The 24,451-nt window shown below is 46.6% G+C and overlaps 1 protein-coding gene across 1 annotated transcript in view; it reads right to left on the minus strand.

Annotated features, from left to right (window-relative positions):
* The window catches only part of PRKCH (protein kinase C eta), a 122,541-nt gene that overhangs the window by 20,545 nt on the left and 77,545 nt on the right, over positions 1-24,451 (minus strand). The window contains exons 11-12 of the mRNA XM_065838672.2: positions 1,419-1,557; positions 272-460 (exon numbers count right to left, since the gene is read on the minus strand). Coding sequence (XP_065694744.1) covers positions 272-460; positions 1,419-1,557 — 328 coding nt within the window. The remainder of the gene's footprint in view (positions 1-271; positions 461-1,418; positions 1,558-24,451) is intronic.

Genomic DNA, 24,451 nt, shown 5'->3' on the forward strand with positions numbered 1-24,451 from the left:
AGGGGAATACCCAGACACGCAGACATGTACACACTTTGCTTGCCAAGTTGGCTGCTGAACTGTATAAAGGACATAACTATGCAAACACACCTAAGTGTGGCGGGATTTCTTTTTTTCTGTTTACCCTTAAATCCAAGATAAGAAAAAGGTCAGGGTAACTGTGATTTCTGAGTGCCCATAAACCAGCCCTGTTTGTTTTGTTTTGGTTTTTTGCTAGATCCAGGCTGAAGAAAGGCAGGACAGAGAAAAGCAAACGGTCAACAGAACTCACTGCTTTGAGGATTGCCACTGCGTCCTGCTGGAGCCACGTTGGGTAGACGACTTCGTCGTTCAGAATGGCCTCGAAGAGGTCGTCCTCGTTCTCCGCCTCGAAGGGCGCGTGGCCGCACAGCATCTCATACAGCAGCACGCCCATGGCCCACCAGTCCACGTCAGGGCCATACAGCATCTCCTGCAGGATCTGAAGAAGAGATGGGAAAGAAATATCAACCCTGAAGCCTCTTAAATAGAGCAAGGGAAGAAAAAGGACTTGGAAACATTAATGCAGAAGTTCTTGCTACGTCCTAAACAGCACTCTCTCTACTAGGCTGGCTGTATGGCCAGGAACGTAGAGGTGATCTCAAGCTGGGAACCCCCAGAGCAACAAAAAGGTACATCAGATGCATTAAACAAGGGCTGAACTAACCTGGCTGCTCACAGAGTGTCCCAGGAAACAAACCTTTAGAAATTATGCCGGGGTTTAGCAGGAGGAGAAGGGACATTTCAGCAAAATAAGCTGAGCTCAGAAGTGACAGAGCAGCCACGTGTGGGAGTTTGCACCACTGTTTCCTTGTCTCTGGGAAGGAAACACTTACCCAGCCCCAAAGACAAAGCTTTGAGCTGGAGCGAGGAAGGAGGACGAGTGTGTGCGAAGGGCACAAACACCAACTACAGACAACAATTCAATGGTCTTGAAGATGGATCTGAAACCTTGTCAGAACATCCGGCAGCATTTGGAGGGCATCTGTTCCTTAAAGAGGTGTTTGTTAATTTTGTAGTGAGATCGGGGAATGATAGGGAAGGAGAGGAAGCAAAAAAAGGATCTGGGAGATGAAGAAGAATTCAATCTCCTTTGAAATCAAACTGGGCCAGTATGTGCCTGTCAAGATTTTTGCAGCTGTGCCTCCATTTTTCACCTTACATTTCCTAAAGAAAAATACAGGCTTATCTTGGTGCCTGTAGCAGACTGAAAATTTAGTCATGTTTTGCTTGCACAAGGGACTGATAATACAAGCATGCACCTAGGAATAAACCTTGTACCCAGCAGTCAAATAAGGTGTAGCTAAAGACACCAGAGAGTACACTTGCTGCTCCAAAGCTAAGGTACGCTTTTCATATTGTAACCAAGTTTTCCTGGCCAAAAGAAAAGTTTCCTATACCTCTGGAGCGATGTAGTCTGGTGTACCACAGAAGGTGGCTGTGGTAATGCCATCGTGAATGCCTTCTTTGCACATTCCAAAGTCTGCCAGCTTGCAGTGACCCTCGTAGTCCAGCAGCACGTTGTCCAGCTTCAAGTCCCTGCAACGAGAATTGTTCATCGAGTCTCTACACGCTTGCAGCAGCCCCAGCACAAGTAGAGGCAGCGTCCCAGACCTCAGCAGCTTAATCTGTAAACTGGACAAACCTCATCATCATAAAAAAATAAACAGAAGTCATGCAGGAGGGGTTTTCTTTTGCTTCATCCCTTACAAAAGGGAGGGAAGAACAAACATCATTCTGCCGAACTGCATTTAATATGGGCAGGTGCTACACAAGTTTGCCCGCATGGCTTTCCAAACACACCGCAAGCCTGGCTGGCAGAGCTCTTGCTCATTTAGCTCTGGGACTCACTGGGGCAGAGGTTGCTGTCAAATTGCGTAAGGATGTTATGATACAGCAAAACGAACACACCACATGGGATGTGCTCTGATTCAGCAAATCATCGTGCTGGGAGCTCGCGATGAAGCCGAGGAGGTGTAAAAAGCCTCTTCAGAGGGGCAGCAGATCCCCTCTTCTCCTGAGGCTTGGGGGGGGTAAAATCCCAGACTTCCCTGGATCCGAGCAAGCCTGACTGATAAACCCCACCTGCAATGTTATCCAAGCTGAGAAGAAACTCCCTGTCAACACCACATGCCCAAGGTGAACATTCAGCCAGCATGGGATGCCTCCACCATAAAGCAAAGTCTTAAAAGTCCTCCCAGGTGTATGGATTGTATCAGGACTGCACTAATGTAAGAAAAGTATGGCCCCTGTAGTGCTCACGGCAGTGGGCACCTCCTTGTTGCTATCACAAGAGACCCACAGCCAAATGCCATTCTGTACAAGCTGCAGAAAGGCACATTTTCCAGTACGTGACCTCTAACAGCCCAGGAGCTCCTCATCAAAAGCAAAGCCGCCACAACAACAGGGCCCTAACAAAGCTTATCAGCTTGCATGACCTTGAGATTGCCCCAGGGAACAGCCTTCAGTCAGCAGTGCTGTCAGGAACGTGACCAGAAAGCACAGGGTCATCTGCAGGCTTGGGCAATGCCTTCCTGAAAATACAGACCAGCTCACAGCACATCTGGCTTTTCAGCTGCCAGACAAGCTCTGGGCACCCTCACGGGTAGAGGAAAGGAGCTACGGTGGGAGCTCTGTGCAATACAAATAGGTCACGTTCCTTTTTTGAACCATCTCAGGTATTGGCCCAAGAGTTGCACAGAGCCCTCACAGCAGGTCTGGGGCAGGGAAGTGTTGCTTTTGCTATTTTAGTGAAATGGATGACAACTTATAGGCCTAGACAGACCACTTTTGAGATCATTCAGATGCTCAGTTAAGGATCAAATAACTAAATACATCTACGGGTCTCAGGGCCCTCCATGCTAGAACTTAGAGTCATTTTACCTTCTGGTTGGACATATATTTCCCTGAGAAGGGAGAGTAATGGGGAGGGTGGTAACACAGCTGGTGGCATGACCATATCATATTGAAAACCTGTGGGAGAGCTGAAACCTGAATTCAGCTTGATCCTGTTCATCATCCATCCATCTTAAAGAGAAACTCAGGTGGTCAATTGCTGTGTTTTGCATTGGCATTTCTACAGCCCACACCACCCCTGGAAGCCTCTCTGGAGCTTGAGACGGCTCTCCCTCAACTTCCCTGTTGCAGTGCAAAGATCAATGACGCATTGTGCTAGACAATCAGAGCCACATCCTGTCCTGAAGAGAAAAGACAAAGCATTATTAGCCTGCTGAATGGATGGGAAAGCAAGGGGTAGAGGTTAAGAGATTTGCCCGTGTTCCCCAGAGCCAAGACTGAGCAGCAGCTTCCTGAGTTCCAGCTCCGGATCTTTAATCACAAGATCATACATCCTCTCTCTGACTTTAACATGGCATTGCAACACAAGCCAGCACAAACCCCTCTATAATGATGCTGCCCTTTCCAGCAGGCCCACCACCTACCGGTGGCCAGTGAAATCTGTGTGCTGAGGACAGTGCCCGTGCCCATCTTATGCTCCAGAGTTTGCTCTGGGTGGGATGCTCAGCAGAAGACACTTCTTTTTTCCCTTTCCGAGATTCAAAAATGGCTGCTAAGGCATCTGGGCAAAGGTTCATCTTGGAAGGGCTTTAGGTGAGCACAGTGAGAGGCATTGTACGTGCTCGCCCATGACACTACACCTTGAGCGGCAGTTTACAGCCAAAGCTCCTGTTGCTCTTCCCTGTGGTTCCTGGCAGAGCAGGGAAGCCCTCCAAGCATGAAGGCAGGCCTTGTTTCCAGGAATCTGCAATGATGTGCTTGAAACGCGCAGTTTAATCTTGGCTCGGTTTTAAATGCACCAAACACCTTTTCGGCCCTGGGCAGGCCTGACTGATGGAGGGTGCCCCTAAAGGTGGGATGGAAGGGGAATTTCAGTGAACCTGTTTGGAGATACCCCTTCAGACTTCCCCTCACTCCCCTGAACATCTGCCACGTCCTGGCACGCTTTGGGAATAACTCAAAATACACCTTATACCCGAGCCAGCAGAAACATGGTCACGTACATTGAGTGAGGAGGTTACAGTCCCTCATGGAGGGCCTGAGGAGCAGAGGCGAGACACAGCCACGAGGCAGGGCCAGCTCTGCAGACCAGATCACCAGGCACTGGGCCACTTCTCAGCCTCTGCCCCACAGGACAGGCTGCAGAAAGCCCAAAATCCCTGCCAGCTGTATCACATGCAGTGCTCGTCATCAGAAAGGCAGGAGCTTCTGCAAGTGCAAGTCCTTTCAGTAATTAAAAGGGGACAATAAGAAAGCTGGGGATAGACTTTTTAGCAGGGCATGTTGTGATAGGACAAGGGGTGATGGTTTTAAACTAAAGGAGAGAGATTCAGGCTGGATATGAGGAAGAAATTTTTTACAATGAGGGTGGTGAGAGCCTGGTCCAGGCTGCCCAGAGAGGTGGTGGATGAACCATCCCTGGAGACATCCCAGGCCAGGCTGGACGGGGCTCTGAGCAACCTGAGCTGGTGAAGATGTCCCTGCTCGTGGTAGGTGTGGCACTGGATGAGCTTTGAAGGTCCCTTCCCACCCAAACTATTCTACGATTTTATGAAGAGCAGTCTGTGCTTGCTGCATCCTCCCAGAGAGCCTCTGTGTATGTAATAGAGATTAAATTTCAAACCTTTTGCTGAGCGAGTACAGTTTTAACTACCCAAGGCAAACCTCCAGCCCTTTGGCTTCTCTATACTGCACGTTAAACCCATTAAGAGTGACTGTTGTCTCCTCCTGCAGTTGAGATACCATCTTCTCCTGACTTCTTTCCAGCAACATGAAATCCAAAACTCGCGTTTTCTATTTTCACAGAACCTGTAACAGGACATTAATCTGCTCTCGCTTGCTCAGGTGCTCCGGCTACATGCAGATCATTTTAGAAGAGGACCTCCCATGACCAAAGAAGACTTCTCAATGCTCTTTGCTTGGCAAGGCCACAGAAGATGGCCTCAAACATCCCTCCTGGAGCAGGTCTGGTGCGTCAGGACAGTGACAGGCTCCGCCATGCAGCTCCTCTGAAGCCTGCTCCTTCCAGCTGCCCCGTAAGATAAATCTCTGGGAAAGCTGCGGTTTGGTCTCGTGTTTAATCATTTGTCTCAAGCAACCTCAGCAGCTGTAAGCTCTGTACTAGCTGCTCGACGTTGACAGGTCTCCCCACGCGACGTACCCCGTGAACCAGCACAGCCACATGAGAGGAAAAACACTGACAGGTTTCTGAGATTTACAAGGAGCTCTTCATTTTTGCAGTAAGGATTCCGGGAAGCTGATGAAACTGGAAGCCACCCAGCTCAGAATGCCCAAATCTACCTCATTTCCTTAATACTTGCATTTTCCATTCAATATTTTTAGCAGCTCGATGAAGCAATAACGGCAGAGAGGGTTTCTAAGGTCCTGCTGAAGCTCTGCCTTTCACTGGCAAACCTCCCCTGGAAAACGGGCTTCAGCCTGGCTCAGAAAGGCAGCCTTTGTCCTCGCAGGCAGCCACGGCACATCGGCTTAACGGTCTCGGTTTAGTCTAGACCCAGAAGAAATGACAAAATGAGCTGCTTCAGCGTCACTTGCTGGAAAAGGAGTTTTTTCATACATCTGCCACTTGAGTTTAACATTTGTAAAAAAAAAAAACCCACATATATATACATTACAATTGCAGATGATCTGCTCACTTTCTGAAGCATCTGTCAAATACAATTTCCCTGCACCAGGGAGTTTTGCCAGTGAAGAAGTGTTATACACGTACCCACCACTTGCTCTGCTTAGATCATCTCACTCGTGATCTAGAAACTATATTTGAAAGGATGAGGTTTGACTTTTGGTTTGTTTTTCTTTTTTCCCTCTTTGGTTTTACCACCCTGGAAGGGCTGCACTTGCAGTAAGGATCTTTTTCTTTGCAGAAACTGGTTTCCAGTTTGAACTGCCTTGGTTTGAGGTTCTCCCAGGTTTTGGTAATCTCAAAGGTCCAGTTTAAAGCTCATAAAGGTCTGCTGTTCCCGTCTCAATGCAAATCATTTAGTCATGAAAGATGTAGGTACAGAGCAGTGGGAGCTGGCCACAAATGTAGCTGCGACTAGTGCAATACTCCAGTCAAATGTTAAAAATAATAATAATAATAATAATAAAAATATATCTATATACACAATTAAAAATAAAATACCCAAACCTGGAATTAGCTAAATTAATAATTTTGGCATTTCTGAAAGGGAAATACTTGCTTTTTCAAGTATTCAGCATGCAAAGCCATTCGGACACTCTTTTGGAAACACCTCTGGGGTGAGCAAATGTGCAATCAAATCCCCTTTGCAAGTGGGGAGTAGATCTTGATTTTTCTCCACCTCTTCTGCTGAAGTCATTTTACTTCACAGAAATACTGAAATCTCCATCAGGATGGGGAAAAATGTGTTTCTATTGCCTGCTCTGGTAGCAATGCAATACACATTTCCAACTCCTGCTCCAGTGAAACTCTAAACTATTTTTTTGCGAAACGAAGCAACTTCAGAGGAGAATGAAAGATCTACAACCTGCAGAATAGCACAGTTGGTAAGACACTTACCAAAGAGGTTGGACTTTTTAAGTTGGAAGCCTTGTTCCAAATACAGTCGACAACAAATTTAAACCAGTATTTTGATTAAATAAGGAGGAGAAGAGATGGAAGTCTCAGTTTTATGTATAGTTCTAAATACTCATGTGAAGCTAATATAATTTCCTATTTTCCTTTGTATTCATGAATAACACCCAATACAGAGTACTTGATTTTACTTGAAAGCAACACTCTCTCGGATTTGCCAAAAAATAGTGTTGCTTTACAGAAGCCCTAACAATTATTTGGGGCCCACAAAATCTGAAACAATCTTCTGTCTTTCTTTCCACACCACATTATGGAGACTCAGTTACCAAACTCAAAGCAAATAATTACTTTCACAATCCCATTCCCACCACCTTCAGATGAGGGACCTCCAAGTTTTGTTCCCAAGATTTCATACCACTTTGAGAATAAAAGCTATTTCCAATCCTGTGTGCATTGGGTTGTAGACAACACCCTTAAAAATTCCTTCATAGAAAATGGTTCACATCTTCCACACTTTTCCTAATGACAACCCAACATTATTTATTTTTATGGTCAAGTAAGTTCTTATAACCAAAAGCTCATATTCGCACAGCACCAAGGAAGAGTTAAGCAAATCTCCTAAGCAGTGGTAAAGTCGAGTGTCAGCAGGCAGCAGTAAATACAGGCTAAAAATGACACCTGCAATATATTCTCCCAGAGCTCGGACAGAAAACCCAGGCTGAGCTGCTGATGTTTGCCTAGTTGCTATCACATCTTCAGGGCAGGGGGGAATATTGAAATCACAAATGAAAAAACAGGTTACTGGCCTTTGAAATGGGAAGCCACAGAGCAGAGATCAGGAAGAGATTGAGCTGCACTGAGCTGGAGAAAACCAGTTTGAAATCCTGAGTTTTGCTGCCAAATAATAGGACAAGCTGTTGTTTCCTTCCAGTGTTGGAGGCTTCCTCTAATCACAGAACGGTTTGGGTTGGAAGGGACCTTCCAAGCTCATCCAGTGCCACTCCTGTCATGGGCAGGGACATCTTCACCAGCTCAGGTTGCTCAGAGCCCCGTCCAGCCTGGCCTGGGATGTCTCCAGGAATGGGGCATCCACCACCTCTCTGGCCAACCTGGGCCAGGGTTTCACCACTCTCAGTGTCAAAAATTTGTTCCTCATTTCCAGCCTGAATCTCCCCTCCCTTAATTTGACTCCTGTCATACTTTAAAAGGGAAAATCAGGATAGCTGGAGCTTACAGAAGGCAACCTGTTGGGTGCAGAATAAAGTGAAAAAACGGAGGTAAGACTCGCTGTTGTCACACAGCACATAACGAGTGTGTAGCCACTCACACCACTGCTTAGGTCTGACAAGCTGAGATGGAAAGTCCAGCTTTATGTGCCCATAGCTTCATCATGCAACCCCTAAATCCCACCGGATTTAGTCCATGCGCTCTGTCCCTCCAGACACTGCACAAAGTAATGTCAAAACATAACTTCAACTCCTTGTTTTCTTGAAAAACATCTTCCTAGGTAAAGGAAATATTTTTTTCTAGTTTCCAATCAACTTCTGAGGTGCAAACCCATCCAGAACACCGGCATGCACGCAGACACCCAGGTGCGCCGCAACTTGCGGTGCAATGTAACTGGACAGAAATGAAAGGAAGATCTCTCCAAGTATCTGTAATTCAAAATTACCAGAAAGTAGGAATATAGAAATACAGTAAGGTGCCCTCTGCACTGTCTTAACAACCTGAAGTTATTTTCAAAATCTGACCATGCTGAAGTATTTAGGGACTGTAAACACAGCTAGACTGAACCGCTTTTCTCAGAAACAAAGCAAAACCAGAAAAGTGACATAACAATTCAAGAATCCAACTCAGACCCAGGATAAGTGGTATGAGCGAGTGAAACTCTACTGCAAATTAAGACTCACTGCTATAGCAATGTCCTTTCTGGCTGCTTTGTGCAGCCATGGGAGGCAGAGGAGGCTCGTGGGGTAGGTCAACCCCACAGGCATCTCAGTGCCCGAGCAGTTGTCCATCCAGGAGCTCAGTAGCATTCCTGGGGACTTTCTGGCCTCATCCTGCCACAGCACATCCTACAGACCCCACAGAGAGCTGCAGAGGGGGAATGTGGCAGAATATAACAGAGCTTCGCAGCTTTCCTCTGCTTCATCTAACCTACCCACACTGGTACACAGAGTACAAGCCTCTGTGCCCATGGGTTCGGATAAAGACACGAAGGATTACAGCCACGCCACCTCCAAATCAGGCTCCACCTCTCTTGCAGGCACCAGGATGGCAGAGTGATGCAACATGCACTCATGTCTGGGGTCAGACACAAAGCCAGAACACATGGCTGAACTTCTCTGAAAACTGACACCAGAAAACACATCCAAGGACCACTCTGGAGGGAAAGGAGGCTGTTTGAGTTTGTGCAAGGGAGAGGGAGATCCTTCCACCCACCTGCACCTGTGCCCTTCAGTATGGCCAAAGGCAGTCTGTATCAGTCTTACGCACTCACGTGGATAAGTCTGATTAAGCTTTAAAATACATTCTTGCTCTGTTGCTTGGGCTTCAGACTAAACTCTGTTGGCAAACATTTATATCCAGAAGCGCTCTGCCATTCCATTTTAATTGTAAAGTCAAGCAGCCCTTCAAGCCTAAAGACAAGCTTCTGCAAGCCATCCGCCCGGGTTAAGGCAGCACCGTGGGTTTTTTGGTAGAGATGGGCTGGAACCCAGTGCTGCTGGCTCCCCATCTGCCCGACCCCTTCCCCTCTCTGGAAGCTGGTTCCCCAGACCACATCAAAGCACCGGTCCCCTCCCAGCTCTCCCCAGGGCTGCTGCTCTGGAGATAAAGTGGTGCCCAAGGCGTTGACTTCTCTTATGGTGAAGGAGCTGGCATCAGCCAGGACTCAAGACCTCTCTTGAAGGTCTGAAGTGCCAACAGTCCCGCCTCCCCTCCCTCTGGGCACTTTAGAAAAGCGTCTGTGGAAGCTAACACACTTACCAACATGATTTCATTGCTACTGAGATGAATGGGCATGATTCATCCTCCAGTTAAATTAGAATGGAAGGTTAAAGTATACAGGCATAGACCAAAAAAACCCCTTGGCATACCACAACAGATAATGACTAAGTCTCCACCTTGTTAGTGGGTCTGAACCCAAGTGGTACAGATCCAGTGGGACCCCATGGGTGCCTTGAGTCCCATCAGAGTCAGATACACCTATAAGCTTCCCCTTTACTATATGCTTGTCAGCTGTAAGAGCCCTAATGATAGTTTTCAAAGGCAGCTTTACAAGGGCAAAAAGACATTCTTGTGAAATGGGGCAGCTGAGAGGTTGAGCCATTACTGCTGAAACACAGACGCGCTGGAGATTGCCACGTTGGAATAATCCCAATGATGGTGCAACACATATATATTTATATGTCCACATTTGTGTGCGTACATTTTTTTTTTATATATGTATATATATGTGTTATTTGCTGTACTTTTATGTGGCACTCTGGTCAAGAAGGAGGAGTTACACTTCAGGTATTTCCCTAAATCCCACAGCAAATGTCCTCCCATCTACAGCAGGAAGGAGAGAGATGGACAGAAAAAGGCTTCGTGTCCCACTCTTGGTATGCACGCCACGCACTCCCTCTCTGGATGAGCAGCCAGCCTAGTCCTGTGATAGATTCCTCGGTCCCACTGGGCAGCGACACTGGAATTTGCTGGCCCTGAAACATCACTCGCTGAGTTGTTCCCAACAGAGCTCCTATTTTACCCTTGCCAGAAATAGAGGGAAAGAGAAAAAAAAAACCAACAAACAAACCACAACGCTTCTTTTTCTGAGTGTCCTTGCCTGAAGTCTTCCGAGAAGGCATACAACCGACTCCAGACCCAAATGCATGGACAAGAATCCGGTGTGGACTTAGGACCGACAGTGCCAAGAGAGGTTAAAAAGCATAAGCCTATTATGTCAGCTTGACAAAAATAGACCCAACTTTGATTCGAAACCTGATACAGAAATTAAAATGAAATAAGGCTTGTGCCTGTGGTGCAACATGGTCTCAGTGCTTCAAGGTGGAGTGAAAGTTATCCAAGATTAACCATCGCCGACTGCCCACAGCCCACCATACAGCTGCTCGAAGGTCCTGTCCCAGCTCTGAGCTGTCCTGGTAGGACTGGGGCAGGACTGTGTTGCTGAAAAGGTTGTTCTTTCCCTCAGCATGGAGTGACATGTCCTCATTTCACCACCGCGTGCTACTAAGCCTGCCCTGGGGGATTTAGCAGCTCCCACCAAAGCGACCTCCTGCGCTCTCACTGCTCATCTCACAGCTGCCATGAAATCCACCCTCCCCACACTCAGAGTCTTAGGAGGAGTGTTTCGGTCCTGGAAATAACAAAAAGTAAAACTAAAAGTTGTCCTATCCATCACGATCATGTGTGCAGACTGCCTCTGGGAACAGCTTGGGCAGCGAACCAACCTGTGCCAGCACTGGTAATGCCAGCGGGGCTTTGTGGTGAAGAAGACACTCCTGTGTTGAACCTGTACGTCTAGTTAGGCAGACTTCTCCATACTCATCCGATAGGGATAGCACTCACTTTACTCTGAGCCTGATCCTGAATCCAGGGAAATCAGTTGAAAAAGACCTGTCAGGTTCAGTCAATTTTGGATTAAGATCTTAGAAAAAAAACCAAAACTACTTAACCTTATTAAAGCTCTGAGTTACAGATCCAGATCTATAAAGCTGTGGCTTTATAGTGCTCATCTCCTTTCTATAATGGAATGAAGCAAGCTGAAGGCAAAAGTATTTGGTACTTTCAGATAGGATTTTTAAAAGCACTTCTCTTTGGCCTGTAGATTTCCACTGCCAAATTTACCATTAACTTTTCAAAGAGCAACACCAGGGCTTTTGAAAATCTCACCATCTGCACTGAATTTCTAAGCACACAGCAAAAGAGCAGTGCTAGGGGCACACTGTGGGCACAAAACACATAGGAGTCCCAGTAGTGTGCAGGAGGGGGTGCTGCCCAGCCCCACTTGCAACAAAATTTAAATATATTTCCTAGGAGATGCTGCCTTGAGAGCGGTTTCTTAAGAAACCGATATCATCACTGATATCATTGATCCTCTTTTTTTCTAAGACTCTGGTGATCCTGCAGGCACACAAAGTGCTTTCCTGACTGCTCTGATCTCTCTGCTTCCTACCACAGCACTCACTTAAACAGCAGCAGTAAAATCAGATGGAGGAGGTATTTGTAGAAGCCTAGCAAATGGGTCATTATCCCAAGGTTTAATTTCTCATTTCATGTGGATTCCTGTTGCTATTCACTCATTACAGTGATTCACACAGCGTTGTGTGGAGCCCAAGTAACCTGGATAAGCAGGGCAGAGCCAGGTGAAATACCTGGCTGGGCATGTCCAGCTCTCTGCAATCCCGCTCCCACTTCTGGGGTCTTCTTCCCAAGCTGCCAACAGGGACAAACTAGACCCTGTGTGCCACCCCAAAGGCCACACATGCAGCAAACAGACCCCAAACTGCCCATGAACAATGCTGGCCGATGTTGTCCCTGTGTCACATCTGGCATTTAACCCATGGGTCTCTTAGGTCAGGGCTCCCTCTCCAGCTAGCAGAGGGAGATGGGTGCTTTCCCATGTTCAGCCCCTCTAAAATTTGACTCACCAGCTGGGAAGGCCATGTAAATTCACAAATTAGGCGCCTTAGCTGTTCGCCCAATTGCAAGAAATGCAGAAGCAACTCAGAGCAGGAGTCAATCAATGCTCAGCTGACATGGCTACCATGCACAGAAAGCTGCCAGCTCCCTTGTTCCTGTAATATATGAAACAAACGAATCCAAAAATGAAAACAAGCTTTGCCTTAACTGACCCCATCTAGAAAAAGGACAAAAATGGGACCTGAATGAGCAAGGTCTCTCTTTACACTGCTTGCCCATGGATCTGTCAAGTCCCTGCATGCGATGCATTGCAACCCAACTGGCATCACCCCAGTCTGCAGCAGAGCCCTTTGGACCATGCAGGAGGATACTCAGGGGCACCGTGTGTCTTTGGGAACACAGCTCGTGGCACGACTCAGCTTTCTGAAACACCACGCTAAAAGACTGTTTTCCAGCCCAAATATTACAGTCCTTCCTCCACTAAACAAGCCAGCCCCTCCATGGGCACCTACAGTCACATCCTTGCAACGTGAAGAATCAGCACCCATTCCTTTCATCACCCAATACACAGAGTACCAGCTCTAGGGGGGACAACTGGGAAGTTTGCTTAATGGAAGCACAAGGGGTATTTTCAGGACAGGAATGGGAATAATGACTAACACTGGTGCACAGTAAGCTCCAGCTAAGGTGGAAATTTGGGGGTGTTACCCACGAGTAGCATGTGCCTTTCAGTTGGCTGAGTCAGAGTCAGTTCATGCTCTGACTCTGTGTGTTCACTCTTCTTTCCAGGCCCAGGATGCTTCGCTTACTGGAAGGTACCTCCTGCAACAGCTATTCTTAACTCACCCATTTTCAGGCCAACACCACAGACTACAGGACTCCGGGATTTACTATTTTAACTGGGGAAGATCTGAAGCTGTCAGGTCCCTCCCACTTATGCAGGTCTTGACAATAGGCTTGATTTTCTTGATTATAAATCCCTTTCTGCAGGAAAAAGACACCACAAACCCCCACCGAAACTTATTTCTAATCTAGGGAGACAAGAAGCAACAAGCAAACCAGACAGAAATCTTTGCTGAGAGGGGTGATGGCACCACACCAGATCAAAACGCAGAATTAAAGACTTTGTATCTAAACCTCCCATGTTTACACAGGCCAGACTTGCACAACAATGGACATTTTCTATCACAATACAAAAGTTAGTCAACTTGAAGACAAGATGGTTTTCAAAAGACTCCTTGTCTGGGCTTCCTAAAGGTACACCCAGGTGACATCTAAAGCGCGTTGGTTTTTAGCTCCTGTCCTCATCAAAGTTTAGCACACTCCACCTACAAGGCTATATTTTTATTTTCTGGCAGAAAAGCAGCTCTTAATGTTATTGACAATTCCAGCAGGTTCAGACATCAAGTACTTCAAAGTCATCTACACAGTCAAGTGCCGCCACTCTCAGACTAGGCTGCTGTGTTCAGATACTCTCCCCATGAATAAATAATTGATTAAGGACTAATGGAAGACCACAGAGGTTCAGGGAAAGCAGAACAACTCTTTACAACCCTGAGAAAAAAGAACAAAAAGTGAAATATTTTAATTTTAACATGCCAAAATGCATCACCCACAAAAGATATATAAAGCAAATTCCTGGAATTATTTTAGAGAGGCCACGCAGACAAAAAGCAGTAGATGACTGGCGTCCCCTCTGCACTTTGGGGACACTATACACGTGATTTATCTGTCACTCATTTCTGTTCTCAAGCAGACTTCACAATGCTTCACTTTCTAAATGGTTTGCAAACCTCTTTATGATTTTACATGATAAATGATTTCACAGGAGGGTTGTGAGAGCTGAGAATGCTGCGTGGAGGATGGTGGTGTGGGTGCTGCAGCATACTTTATGCTAGACTGTAATAGGAAAGCAACTACACCATGACAAAGCAGCAAGTTTCACGTCAAGATTACAACCATGTGCACTGGGAATCAACTTTTAAATGCAGGGTTACTTTCACTTCCCACCCCACACTGTCCCTGTGGTGATTTGGGCAGCACTGCAGTGAGATGAATACAAACGCAGCTTGATTCCTCTCAAGCCAATTCCTTAATTTTGTACTACTGGTTTTGAACCTCTGCATTTCCATAGCACATGACACTGTCTCCAGAGCCACCGCTGCTACCTGTAACTCAACCCTTGGGCATGGTTTTCTGCCACCAGACCAAGCGCTTGCTGCCACTCCTGGCACCGCCGGCAACGTTTGCCATGGCTGGAATGACTCCAAACAGAAAACACCCAACAAGAAGACAGCAGCCTTTCATTCCCCCCAGCAACCACCACACACTTCCAGCACGGCTCTGCCCCAGAGCTCATCCGAGCTTCAGGGACCAGGCTGAAACACTTTCCGCTGCTCATCCCCACATGAGACTGTACAGCAGATTTCTTTGCCAAGTGTTTCTCCACCCCAGCTTTGTATCTCAAGGCAAAAGTGCTGCTCAGCCCGACTGCTCTGATGCCCACATGACACCTTCATACCACAGACGTCGGAGCTCGGGCACTGGTGACGCATTACTCAAACAGGCAGTGACTTGCTGTTAAACCCAGCAGCCCAGTGAGCAGAGCTCCCCTTTGTCCTTGGCCGCCCTGGGCAGCTGGAGCTTTTTCTGGCACCTGATGAGCAACCCTGTGGCTTTTACCTCATGTGCAGAAACAAGAGAGAACATGAATTTCAGCTTAGCTTCCTCCTGAATCTTTAAAGGAAAGGATTCGCATTTAGCACTGGCCAGCTGCTAAGGTGCCAGCAGGGCTGTCTTTTATAAGCTAAGACAGCAAGATCCCTCCTTCTGGTGATTTAAGTCTTCTTCTCCAGCAGCTTGACCACATTGCTTTCCAACCTGAACCTGCCCTTCCATGCTCTATCCCATCCATGCTTTTTGGGGCAGTGAGGTTGCTGCACGTTGGGCCGGCTCAGTGCCCTGCAGAGAGGTGGGGGAATCCAGAACTTCCTCATGGGCTACAACCAACCTCAGCAGCAAGAGGAAGGCCCTGTGCATGGCACAGCTGCAGCCTGGACCCTCGGCAGAGCACAGCACTTCACATTAACTCATGTCACAAGTAGTTATAGGAACAGAGAGACTTCCTGGGTCATAGAATAGTTTGGTTTGGAAGGAATCTGTAAAGCTCATCCAGTTCAAACCCCTGGTCATGAGCAGGGACATCTTCACCCAGATCAGGTTGCTCAGAGCCCCATCCAGCCTGGCCTGAGGTATCTCCAGGGATGGGGTATCCACCATCATTCTGGCCAACCTGGGACAGGCTCTCACCACCCTCAGGGGCAACAATTTCTTCTTCACGTCCAGCCTGAATCTCCCTCCTTTAGTTTAAAACCACTACCCCTTGTCCTATCACAACAGTCCCCGTTAAGAAGTCTGTCTCCATCTTTCTTATCGGCCCCTTTTAAGCACGGAAAGGCTGCAATAAGGTCTTCCTGGAGTCTTCTCTTCTCCAGCTGAACACCCCAACTCTCCCAGCCTGTCCTCCCTGCAGAGCTGTTCCAACCTCTGATCATTTCTGTGGCTCCTCTGGACTCTCTCCAACAGGTCCACGTTTGTCCTGTGCCAAGGGCTCTAGTCGCCCTGGCCAAGCTGCACGGTGGCTCTCTGTGGTGTCATCAGCTGTCCCCTGTCCACCTGCCCAGGATTTCAGCTGGCCCATGTCCTCTCTATCGCACCACATGCTTTTTGCCAAACTCCAGTTTATTTGCTTATATCATGCAGTCTCCTGCTCTGCAGCACTGTCCCCTAACCCAGGCTGAGCTGTTCCTAGGGTCTAATACCAGATGAGCAAGTATGGAAAAATCCTCCCCGCCTCTATGTGAGCCCTGTATTGGTCTGTTGTTGGTATAAACCACAGATTACTCTGTGACTTTCTGGCACCCACAATCCACATCATCAGCCCGTGAGTGGGATGGGCCATATACGCATGAGAGCGTCCGGGCAAAACCACAGAAGGGTTAACCCTGCAGCGGGCCGGGAAAAAACACAACCAGCACAGAAGGCTCCCAGAGGAGCCAGAGGCTGTGACAGCCCAGGAGGGGCTGCACAAAAACACGGCTGCCAGTGAGGCCCACAGGAATTTCTTTAGGGAGATTCTTCCCTCAGAGACGAGCGAGGAAAGGCGCCTCATCTTCCCCATCATGGAGCGGATCTGGTGACTGCCCTGCCAGGAGGGGAACTGCTATTGTCCGGCAAATTGTTTCCAGTCTGGCTAAAAATGGGATGACAGGAGACTAATTGCTTCACTGGAGAAAGAAAAAAACAGAAAAAAACCAAAACAGTCTGGAGTGACTGAATTATTTTGTAGACTGTTGTTGTTTGGGTTTGTTTCCATCCTGGCTTACCGAGCATTAATGACTTCAGTTGCAGGAGGATAAGGGAAGGAAAGGCATTAGGGTGAGACCACAATCTGCACAGACTCTGCCCAGCACACACTTCTGCCCCAAACACCTCTACAGCCGTGCTGGCAAGAGAGCATCACATCCATCTGTCCATCCCTCCTTCCTCCAGCTCATAAGAATGAGGAGGGTGGCTGAGAGCAAAGGGAAACGTTAAGTTTTCCTTTTTAATCTGTCTGACTGGAAGTGCCAGCCTTCCCACAGCTCGAATACTTTAGCATGTTAGCTATGCTTGGCAGCGCCTCTAGAAAAACGGCCGTCCCTTCTCAGTGGCAGGGAAACAAAGGGAAAATGTCCCAAAAGAGCAGATGCTTCGGGAAAAAGCAGTAAAGCCCATAGCCTGTAAAATAAAGTTTGCTTGTTTTGTTGGCAGAAGCGACACTGAAACTTCTGAGACTATTTCTGGTATCTGGAGAGATAGAATTAAACCTAAAGCCAAGACATGTAATTAATGTTGAAATTCTTCCTTACGTAACAGTGCCTGGGACAGAGCCAAACACTTGGCCGATGATGCGAACAGCCAACGCAGGCCAAGGAAAAGCCTGTGAGCAAATGAGCGATGCCTGTGTTATACCCTGTGCCTACAGGGATCCTCACAGACTGGTGTGAGCTTCAGGGAACTAGGGATCAGGAGCCTAAAGGAATTATGTCCTCACATCTACTCTACTGATGGACAGCCATCTTCTAACTGGATGCATCTCTCAGGAACAGGAGAACAGCCTAAACCGCTCCAGATCACAGCAAAGCCCCAGCGGAGACACAAGCAGAGCAAAGTCTTGGCAATATTAGGCGCTTCCCTGGAGAAGAGCTGGAGAATTTCAGCACGAGTCTGGTTGTAAGAAAGTGAAGATAATGTAGGGAGGGCTCTAGCAAACAACTTCAATTAACCTGTCCTAGACATGATAGAACATGGAGGTGCCTGATACTCTATGCCATAGTTATGCAGAGGTAACTAGGCCTCATTCGACATCCCCTCCCTTTCACACATCCCCAGTCCAATGTCAGCTTACTGGTTCGTGGCAACAGTTGGAATGTGCTGTCTCCAGAGATGCCACCAGCTGATGCTGGGAAGCAGCATCCAACAGCTTTGGTAGGACCTACTCCTGACTGCCCTGTGGCTTGGGGAAAGCTATCGATCCTAAAGGACCCCAAAGGCAGCTGTGACTGGAGAGTATGAGGTGCAGTAAACGGAGCAAGTGGCCAGACAGTTTTCCATCAATTTTATCAGTGAAAACACCTGTCTTTCTCCCTGGGGCTCTCTCTGTTACTGTAGCCACTAATTTGAGTGACCAGGGCAATTTCTTTAGATCAAAAGAGTGTAAGGGGATGTGTGACATAGAGACTCTCCACTCACAAATCAGACTGCAGCCCACTCAAGCCACAGATGTCTTGTGGCTTTAGACGTTCAAAAGCTCATCTCAGTTTGCTCTGAGTCCTTTCCAAAACATCATGGTTTCCAACAAGAAGCACTGGTTAGTATTGCCTTTCTGAAAGCAGATAGGAAAATATGTTTCAAGTAGCTCAGTCACAGGCAAAAGCTATCTATTTAACAGACATGGTACAGTAAAGGCTTATTTGGGTATGAGTTCAGGTATGAGTTACACTAGTTTCATCTCAAACCTACCACCAGGAGATTGGCTGCCATCAATCAGCCATCATGACTTTGACATTAGCTCTGCAGTTCAAGGCGTAAGTTGGACCGGCTGAAGCTTCGCTGACTTGTTGCGTCCCAAGCAGTGTACAGGAGATGGAGAACCCTCCTGACCTGCCAGGGAGTTGCCCTGGCCCCAAAGAGGCCCCAGTGGGAGCAGCACTGGCAGGACCAGCTCTTGCTCCATGCCCCATGCTGATGAAAGGGCAGAGCAGCTGGGCAGCACCATGCTCTGACCTTTGCGGTGGGTGGGCTGTCTCTTTGGGAGCTTGGCCAGCTGGCAAGAGTCGGAGCAGCTCCTTGGCTTTCTCATTTATCAAAGCTGGGCAGAGAAGCAAGAAGCAGGAGCCAGCTGCCAAGATTTTTGCTCCCTTCTGTGCTTAACAGTGGCTGAAGGTAGAAATTCCGGCTGTGAAGGTGCTGTTTGGCCACCAGGTTTCACCCTACTGATTTGAGAAGAACTGAAATGGGGAGCTCCAGATAGGAAAAATGGTTGCAAAACAAGAGGCAAAATTTAAGAGAAGGTGCACGCAACGGCAAGGGCTAAATAAAGTTGATAAGATTGTGTTAAAATCCTCAAAACATAGATGAGCATACAATTCCTCAACTTACAGTCAAGACATACTGACAAACAGAAATACGAAGCACACTAATTCAGCTTTTAGGCAAAAGTCAATAAGGACACAGGACCTTGCTACATTTTCAAACTCAGGTAAATGTCAAAAGGAACGTAACCAGATCCAGAGAAGGGAGGAGAAAACCTGAAGCCCACACGTTAAATGTCACACAGCAACTTGGACTCTAACGCGGGTACCACAGCGCCTGTGTGCCGAAATGTGCTGCAGCCTTGATACAGCAGCACACACGGGCTTATTTCAAAACCCATGAGCAGTTTGAAGGGATCAGTTCCTATCACCCCTTTACCACACAGGTTGCACAGGGAACAATTTCCCCCTGCTGCCTTGCCCAGCCCAGCCTGCTTTTCCCAATTTCCCCTCCTCTGTCCCCTCCTGCATCCCTGTCCTTTTCCAAAACAACGAAGAAGCCATGACCCACTTCAACAGGGCACCACGACGCTGCTGCCTTCCCTGAAAGTGGTGTAGATCAAAAACGATTCATATGCAAACACATCTTTGTTGGATGGATTTTGCCACGGCAGGATGCCTGGATCAGAGATTTGGCTAGTAAGTAACCCCTCCTAGCTGCAAGTAATTTTCCTGATTCAGGACCAGTTCTCTGTTATGCTGCCAAGAGATTTGTGGAAGCGGCTCTAGATGTTAACAATAAAATGTGCTTGTGAAAATCTAGTTGATTCAGAAGAAATCAGTCCAGAGCATGGAGGATCTCTGTGGTTTTGAATATATCCCACCTTGTACATGGTTGAGACTTGAAGGCTTGCTCCCGTTTCCATTGTTGTTAGCTGGAATACTTCCACCTGCTTTAGTGGAATAATAATCAGGTAACACAACTCCAAGATTAAATTGTGCCTTTAGGCACAGCCTCATAAAAGGGGAGGTTCTTGATCCTATTAGCAGCAAAGGTGTTGTGACTCAGAGGCCAAAGGATGAGTAATGCTTTCCCCTTGCTCCAGACTTTGCAATCTGCACCCTGCCCTGCACCAGCAGCTGAATACAAGCACCAGCAGCCGAATACAAGCCCCAGCACCGTCCTGCCCCGGGTACCACTGGCAGAAGATAGAATTCTCTCCCACAGAAATTTTGAATTGTAAACCACACAACTATTACTGCAGGGTTACCATGTCAGACCTGAAATTTTTCTGCAATTGTTAACAGGGAGCTGATGACTTTGAACTAGAATCCGAAGACAAAAGTGCTTCAATTGCACCATTGGTATTAAAAGTTGCTGGGTAACTTAAAAATAATCCCTCTGTTTGCATGAAGAACAAAATGGCATAAAGAACAAAATGTAAACACTGGGACTATCAACCAAGGAAACATCAGGTGCTGATGTTGCTACAGTTAAAAGAATAAGTCAAATTCTCCCTGTATAGCTACAGCAGTTGCTGCAGGCCAAGTATGTCAACAATACTGATTTTCTCATTGTCTCCCTTACGTATATAGTAGCTTCACCCACTGCAATATGTCATGTTGCAAGAAATCTTCCATTTCAGCAAGTTGGAGGGAGCAGAGGTAACAGCATTTTGTTGGCATAATCTTTGTTTTAAACAATTGTACAAAACATTCATTAAAGTTGACTGAGACCTTTTCCTCGGCTATGTATATACATATATATATATATATATATCAGGCTCCCTAATGCTAACTCGGGGATCATGTTCTCTGACAGCAACATTGAAATCTTCCTCAATTCAAGGTGGGTACAAAGATCAGCAAGATGACTGGATTAGTGCTGGGCAATTCTAGATATCTCAGAGGAAAAGTTTTAAAATTGGGTCCTTAAAATCACAGGCCTGAATGCCCCTGATATCAGGAACATATTAAAAGTCAGATAAGCAGTTCTGGCTGAAAAGGTAGCAATAATACTTAAGGGCAGTTTTAAAAAATAAATCTTCTATAATGTCCTAAAATTTATTTCAATTTTTATTTTTTTCCTTCTCATGGCCTTCAAAAAAGAATGAAGAGGGCAGTAAAGGCAGAAAAATGGTCTTTTTGTGGAAAAGTTTTTCAGTTTCAGAGTTATAACTTGAATATTCTCAGGTGCTTTGAGACTTAAAGACTGTCTAATTCTGGGCTTCTTTCTTTAAGAACTTGGCTGTAATTGTTGCACGTAGCTATTTCTAAAATTGCATCTGCGTGCTTTTTAATTGTGAAATGCCTCCATAAGCAGTATTAGTCAGAACGCAAGTCATGTCTAATCACTTATCCCCTCCACAGATTAGCAGTATTGCTTATTTTTATTGCACCAGTACCAGAATTCCCAATTAACACCAAGCTCTCATTTCAAACATTCAGTAAATTAGAGTCTGTGCCTGTAAGAGCGTAGTACACGAGTTATTACACGCAAATGTAACAACTACACCAAATAAGAAGAGTGAAAGTACAAGGGACTTGCTTTTTGGTACATGCTATCCAGCCTTGGGGTAGGTGGATGAACAAGACAGACTCTTGAGGCCCCTTCGAGCTCTGGTTTTTAATGATTTATACAAACTCATTATGTGCAGGGTTTGCAGGTTCCAAATCAATCCCTTTAAACAGCCATAAAAGACAAGTAGACACTAGCAGAGCCAATAACTTCTGTAGGCTATTCAGTAGTCCTTAGTCATGTGGAAAGTTGCATTAAAGTTCGCAGACTATATACAGTGGAGTCAATGGGGCACAGAGATCTGATACGTGGATCTCAAAACAGGACTGCTCTTCGTAAGCATAACTGTAAATCGGGACTAAACTGTCCTGCACGGTGACTGATTAAACATGACATGGAAACGTGAGAGGCTGGGTTTTTTTTCTCTGCACTTTCCATCTGATCAAGTGCAGAGAAACACCACTTTAAACACTGCATGCCAGAGGCTGGAAAAGAGCCCGGCTCGCAACCCTGCAACAACCACATCTGAGTGGAAAGCGATGAGGAAGATGCACTGTCTAGGAGCACAAATCAGTCCACACGAGCTGTTGACTGTCAGATAAGATAGCCACAGACATTACTATACTCCTGACCCTAAGAGAAATTCCTTTATATTTTCTACAGCTGAATGAAGCTCTCCCAGAGGCTCCGGCATGAAAATTTTTCTCCTGCACTAAGCAGTGTTGTAGGGACAGGGCTGGTGGTATGCTATTCTGTGCCAATTTGCAGCTTTTAGCCGATTTGCTTCACTTCTTCACCATAAAATCAGCTTATATATCATTCTTTCCACTGTTCTCATAACACATCCTTCATTTTGTCGTGCTTACATATATCTACTCTCGTCTTTGGGGCCTCAACCCAGGCAAGCACCAAGTCTAGGAGCTCTCCTGAATTGAGGTCTTGAAGCGACAGGGACCAGATCCCACAGCTGAGGTTACAGTGCTCCACAAAGCAAAGACTCACACCTGTTTTGGTGCTGGCGGAGCTGTTTCCCACCCTTTCCTCTTGGATGCAAACAGCATGACCCTGCCTGCATGTGGCCAAACCAGAGGAGGGAAGAGGGAGGCATCAAATCAAAGACTACCTACAGAGGCATCTGCTGTAGTCAGAACTTTCAGAAAAGCTTAAAACCACCTCATTTTAAACCAAAACATTTATCTGTATTTGCTAAGAAAACAAAGGTATCCATAGCACCTAAGCAAACCAACGATAATCCCTGCATAGCTGCAAACCAGCTTGTTTGCCGTGCTGGGCACTGCTGGTGTCACAGATGCAGCTCAACCGCTGATTTACCTCCCCAGGGAAAGCCCCTTGGCTTTAGGGGAAACAAGGTCTGGCTCCAGATGTGAAACAGGGCATGGGATGAGAACAAACAAAACCATCAGTTGCCAAAAAAAAAACAAAACCCAAAACAACAGAGAACACAAGGGTTCCCATGTCCACAATGTCTCGACCCATGGAAAAAGCAAACAGCACACTAATAAGAGTTGCTCTGTTAACAGTGGCTCCATGTAATTAGGAAAGGCATTCAGCTTCTGTTTCCAGCATGTAACTTTTAATTGATTTTTCTGAAAGAAACTTTAGTGTTGTTTCAGTTAATAAGTTTTTCCAGTAAAACTCGCCTCTGCAAAAGGCTTATGCAAACCTTCCTCCAAGTGTCACACGCTTATTGTTTGAATTGGCACAGAATTAACCTGTTGCAAAAAACCTCAGCCTGTGTAAAAGCCACAGTCATGAGACACACAGCTGAGACCTGAGGGGTCTCCTACACTAAGAAAAGGTGATGATTTCCAGTATTCAGCAATCTCAGAGGGGACAGAGCTTTTCCCTGTTGTACAGAGCATCACACACATGATCAGGATGCTTTTGGATAACACACAGAAAAGTAAACACTTGCTGTTAATGACCCCATCATATTTTCCACAAGAGCCAGTGTTTAGCCCCAAGGTAAGACCATGTTCTCATCTGGATAACTGCATAATTATCTTCTGCCTTCTAAAGGGACCACTCCTCCTGTTAAACACAGTCAGGTTACAGGAACTACTTAATAAGTTTTCTGCCTTTCATCCTGGTGGCTGGTGCCACCTCAGGGCATGGGGGCTCTGCACACCACCCCGCATTGAGAGGTGTGATGGACCACAAGCAGACCCCAAGCACCTCTAGAAGGGCCAGTTGCATTAGAAATATTAATATAGGCACAAAGTCAGTGGAATAAGCTAATTAGCACAAGCCCACAGGATAAAAACAAGGTTCTTCTCTCAGCCAACAACCAGTCCTTCTCCCAGGCTCTCTAGCCCAGCCTTTTAGCTCGTTTGGCTCTTGATTAGCTATGGTACCTACATGCTAAACTATCCATACCCTTAATGATACATCTGCCATTCTGTTGTGCCAAGCAGTGGGCTGGGTCACATATCTCACCCTACTATCCAACTCCATACCCAGGGATGGCAAAATCAGCACTGAAGTGCAGTGTGCCAAGGTGACACTGCCTGTGCTTCCACATACAGCTCACCCATGGCCAGTTGAGGTACGTCACCTCAAGTTGTGCCAGGGGAGATTTAGATTGGGCACTAGGAAAAATTTCTTCCTGGAAAGGGCTGTCAGGCATTGGAACAGGCTGCCCAGGGCAGTGGTGGAGTCACCATCCCTGGAGGGGTTTAAAAGACATGTAGGTGAGGTTCTTAGGGACATGGTTTAGTGCTGGAGTTAGGTTATGGTTGGACTTGATGAACTTGAGGGTCACTTCCAACTGAAATGATTCTATGCACTGCATGCTATATTGCTTCTGCAAGTAGCAAAGATATATTCTAAAAAGTTACCATCTCAGTCCATGCATCCTACCAGTAAGACATATTTGTAGAGGGAGAGAAAGGAGGTTTGTAATAAAAATCAAGACCATGCCATTATGTTGGGTTGACTGCTCTATGTTGCCTGTAAAAGGCCCATTATCATTCCAAAACATAAGTCTGCAGGGCAAACGCCTAGACTCCCTCCCCTGACAAAAAACCAAACCAAACCAAACCAACAAACAACCAAAACCCAAACCAAACCCAACACAACAACCAAATCTAAGAAAACATTTGC

This window comes from Patagioenas fasciata, chromosome 5 (assembly GCF_037038585.1).
Source record: "Patagioenas fasciata isolate bPatFas1 chromosome 5, bPatFas1.hap1, whole genome shotgun sequence".
Classification (NCBI taxonomy): domain Eukaryota; kingdom Metazoa; phylum Chordata; class Aves; order Columbiformes; family Columbidae; genus Patagioenas; species Patagioenas fasciata.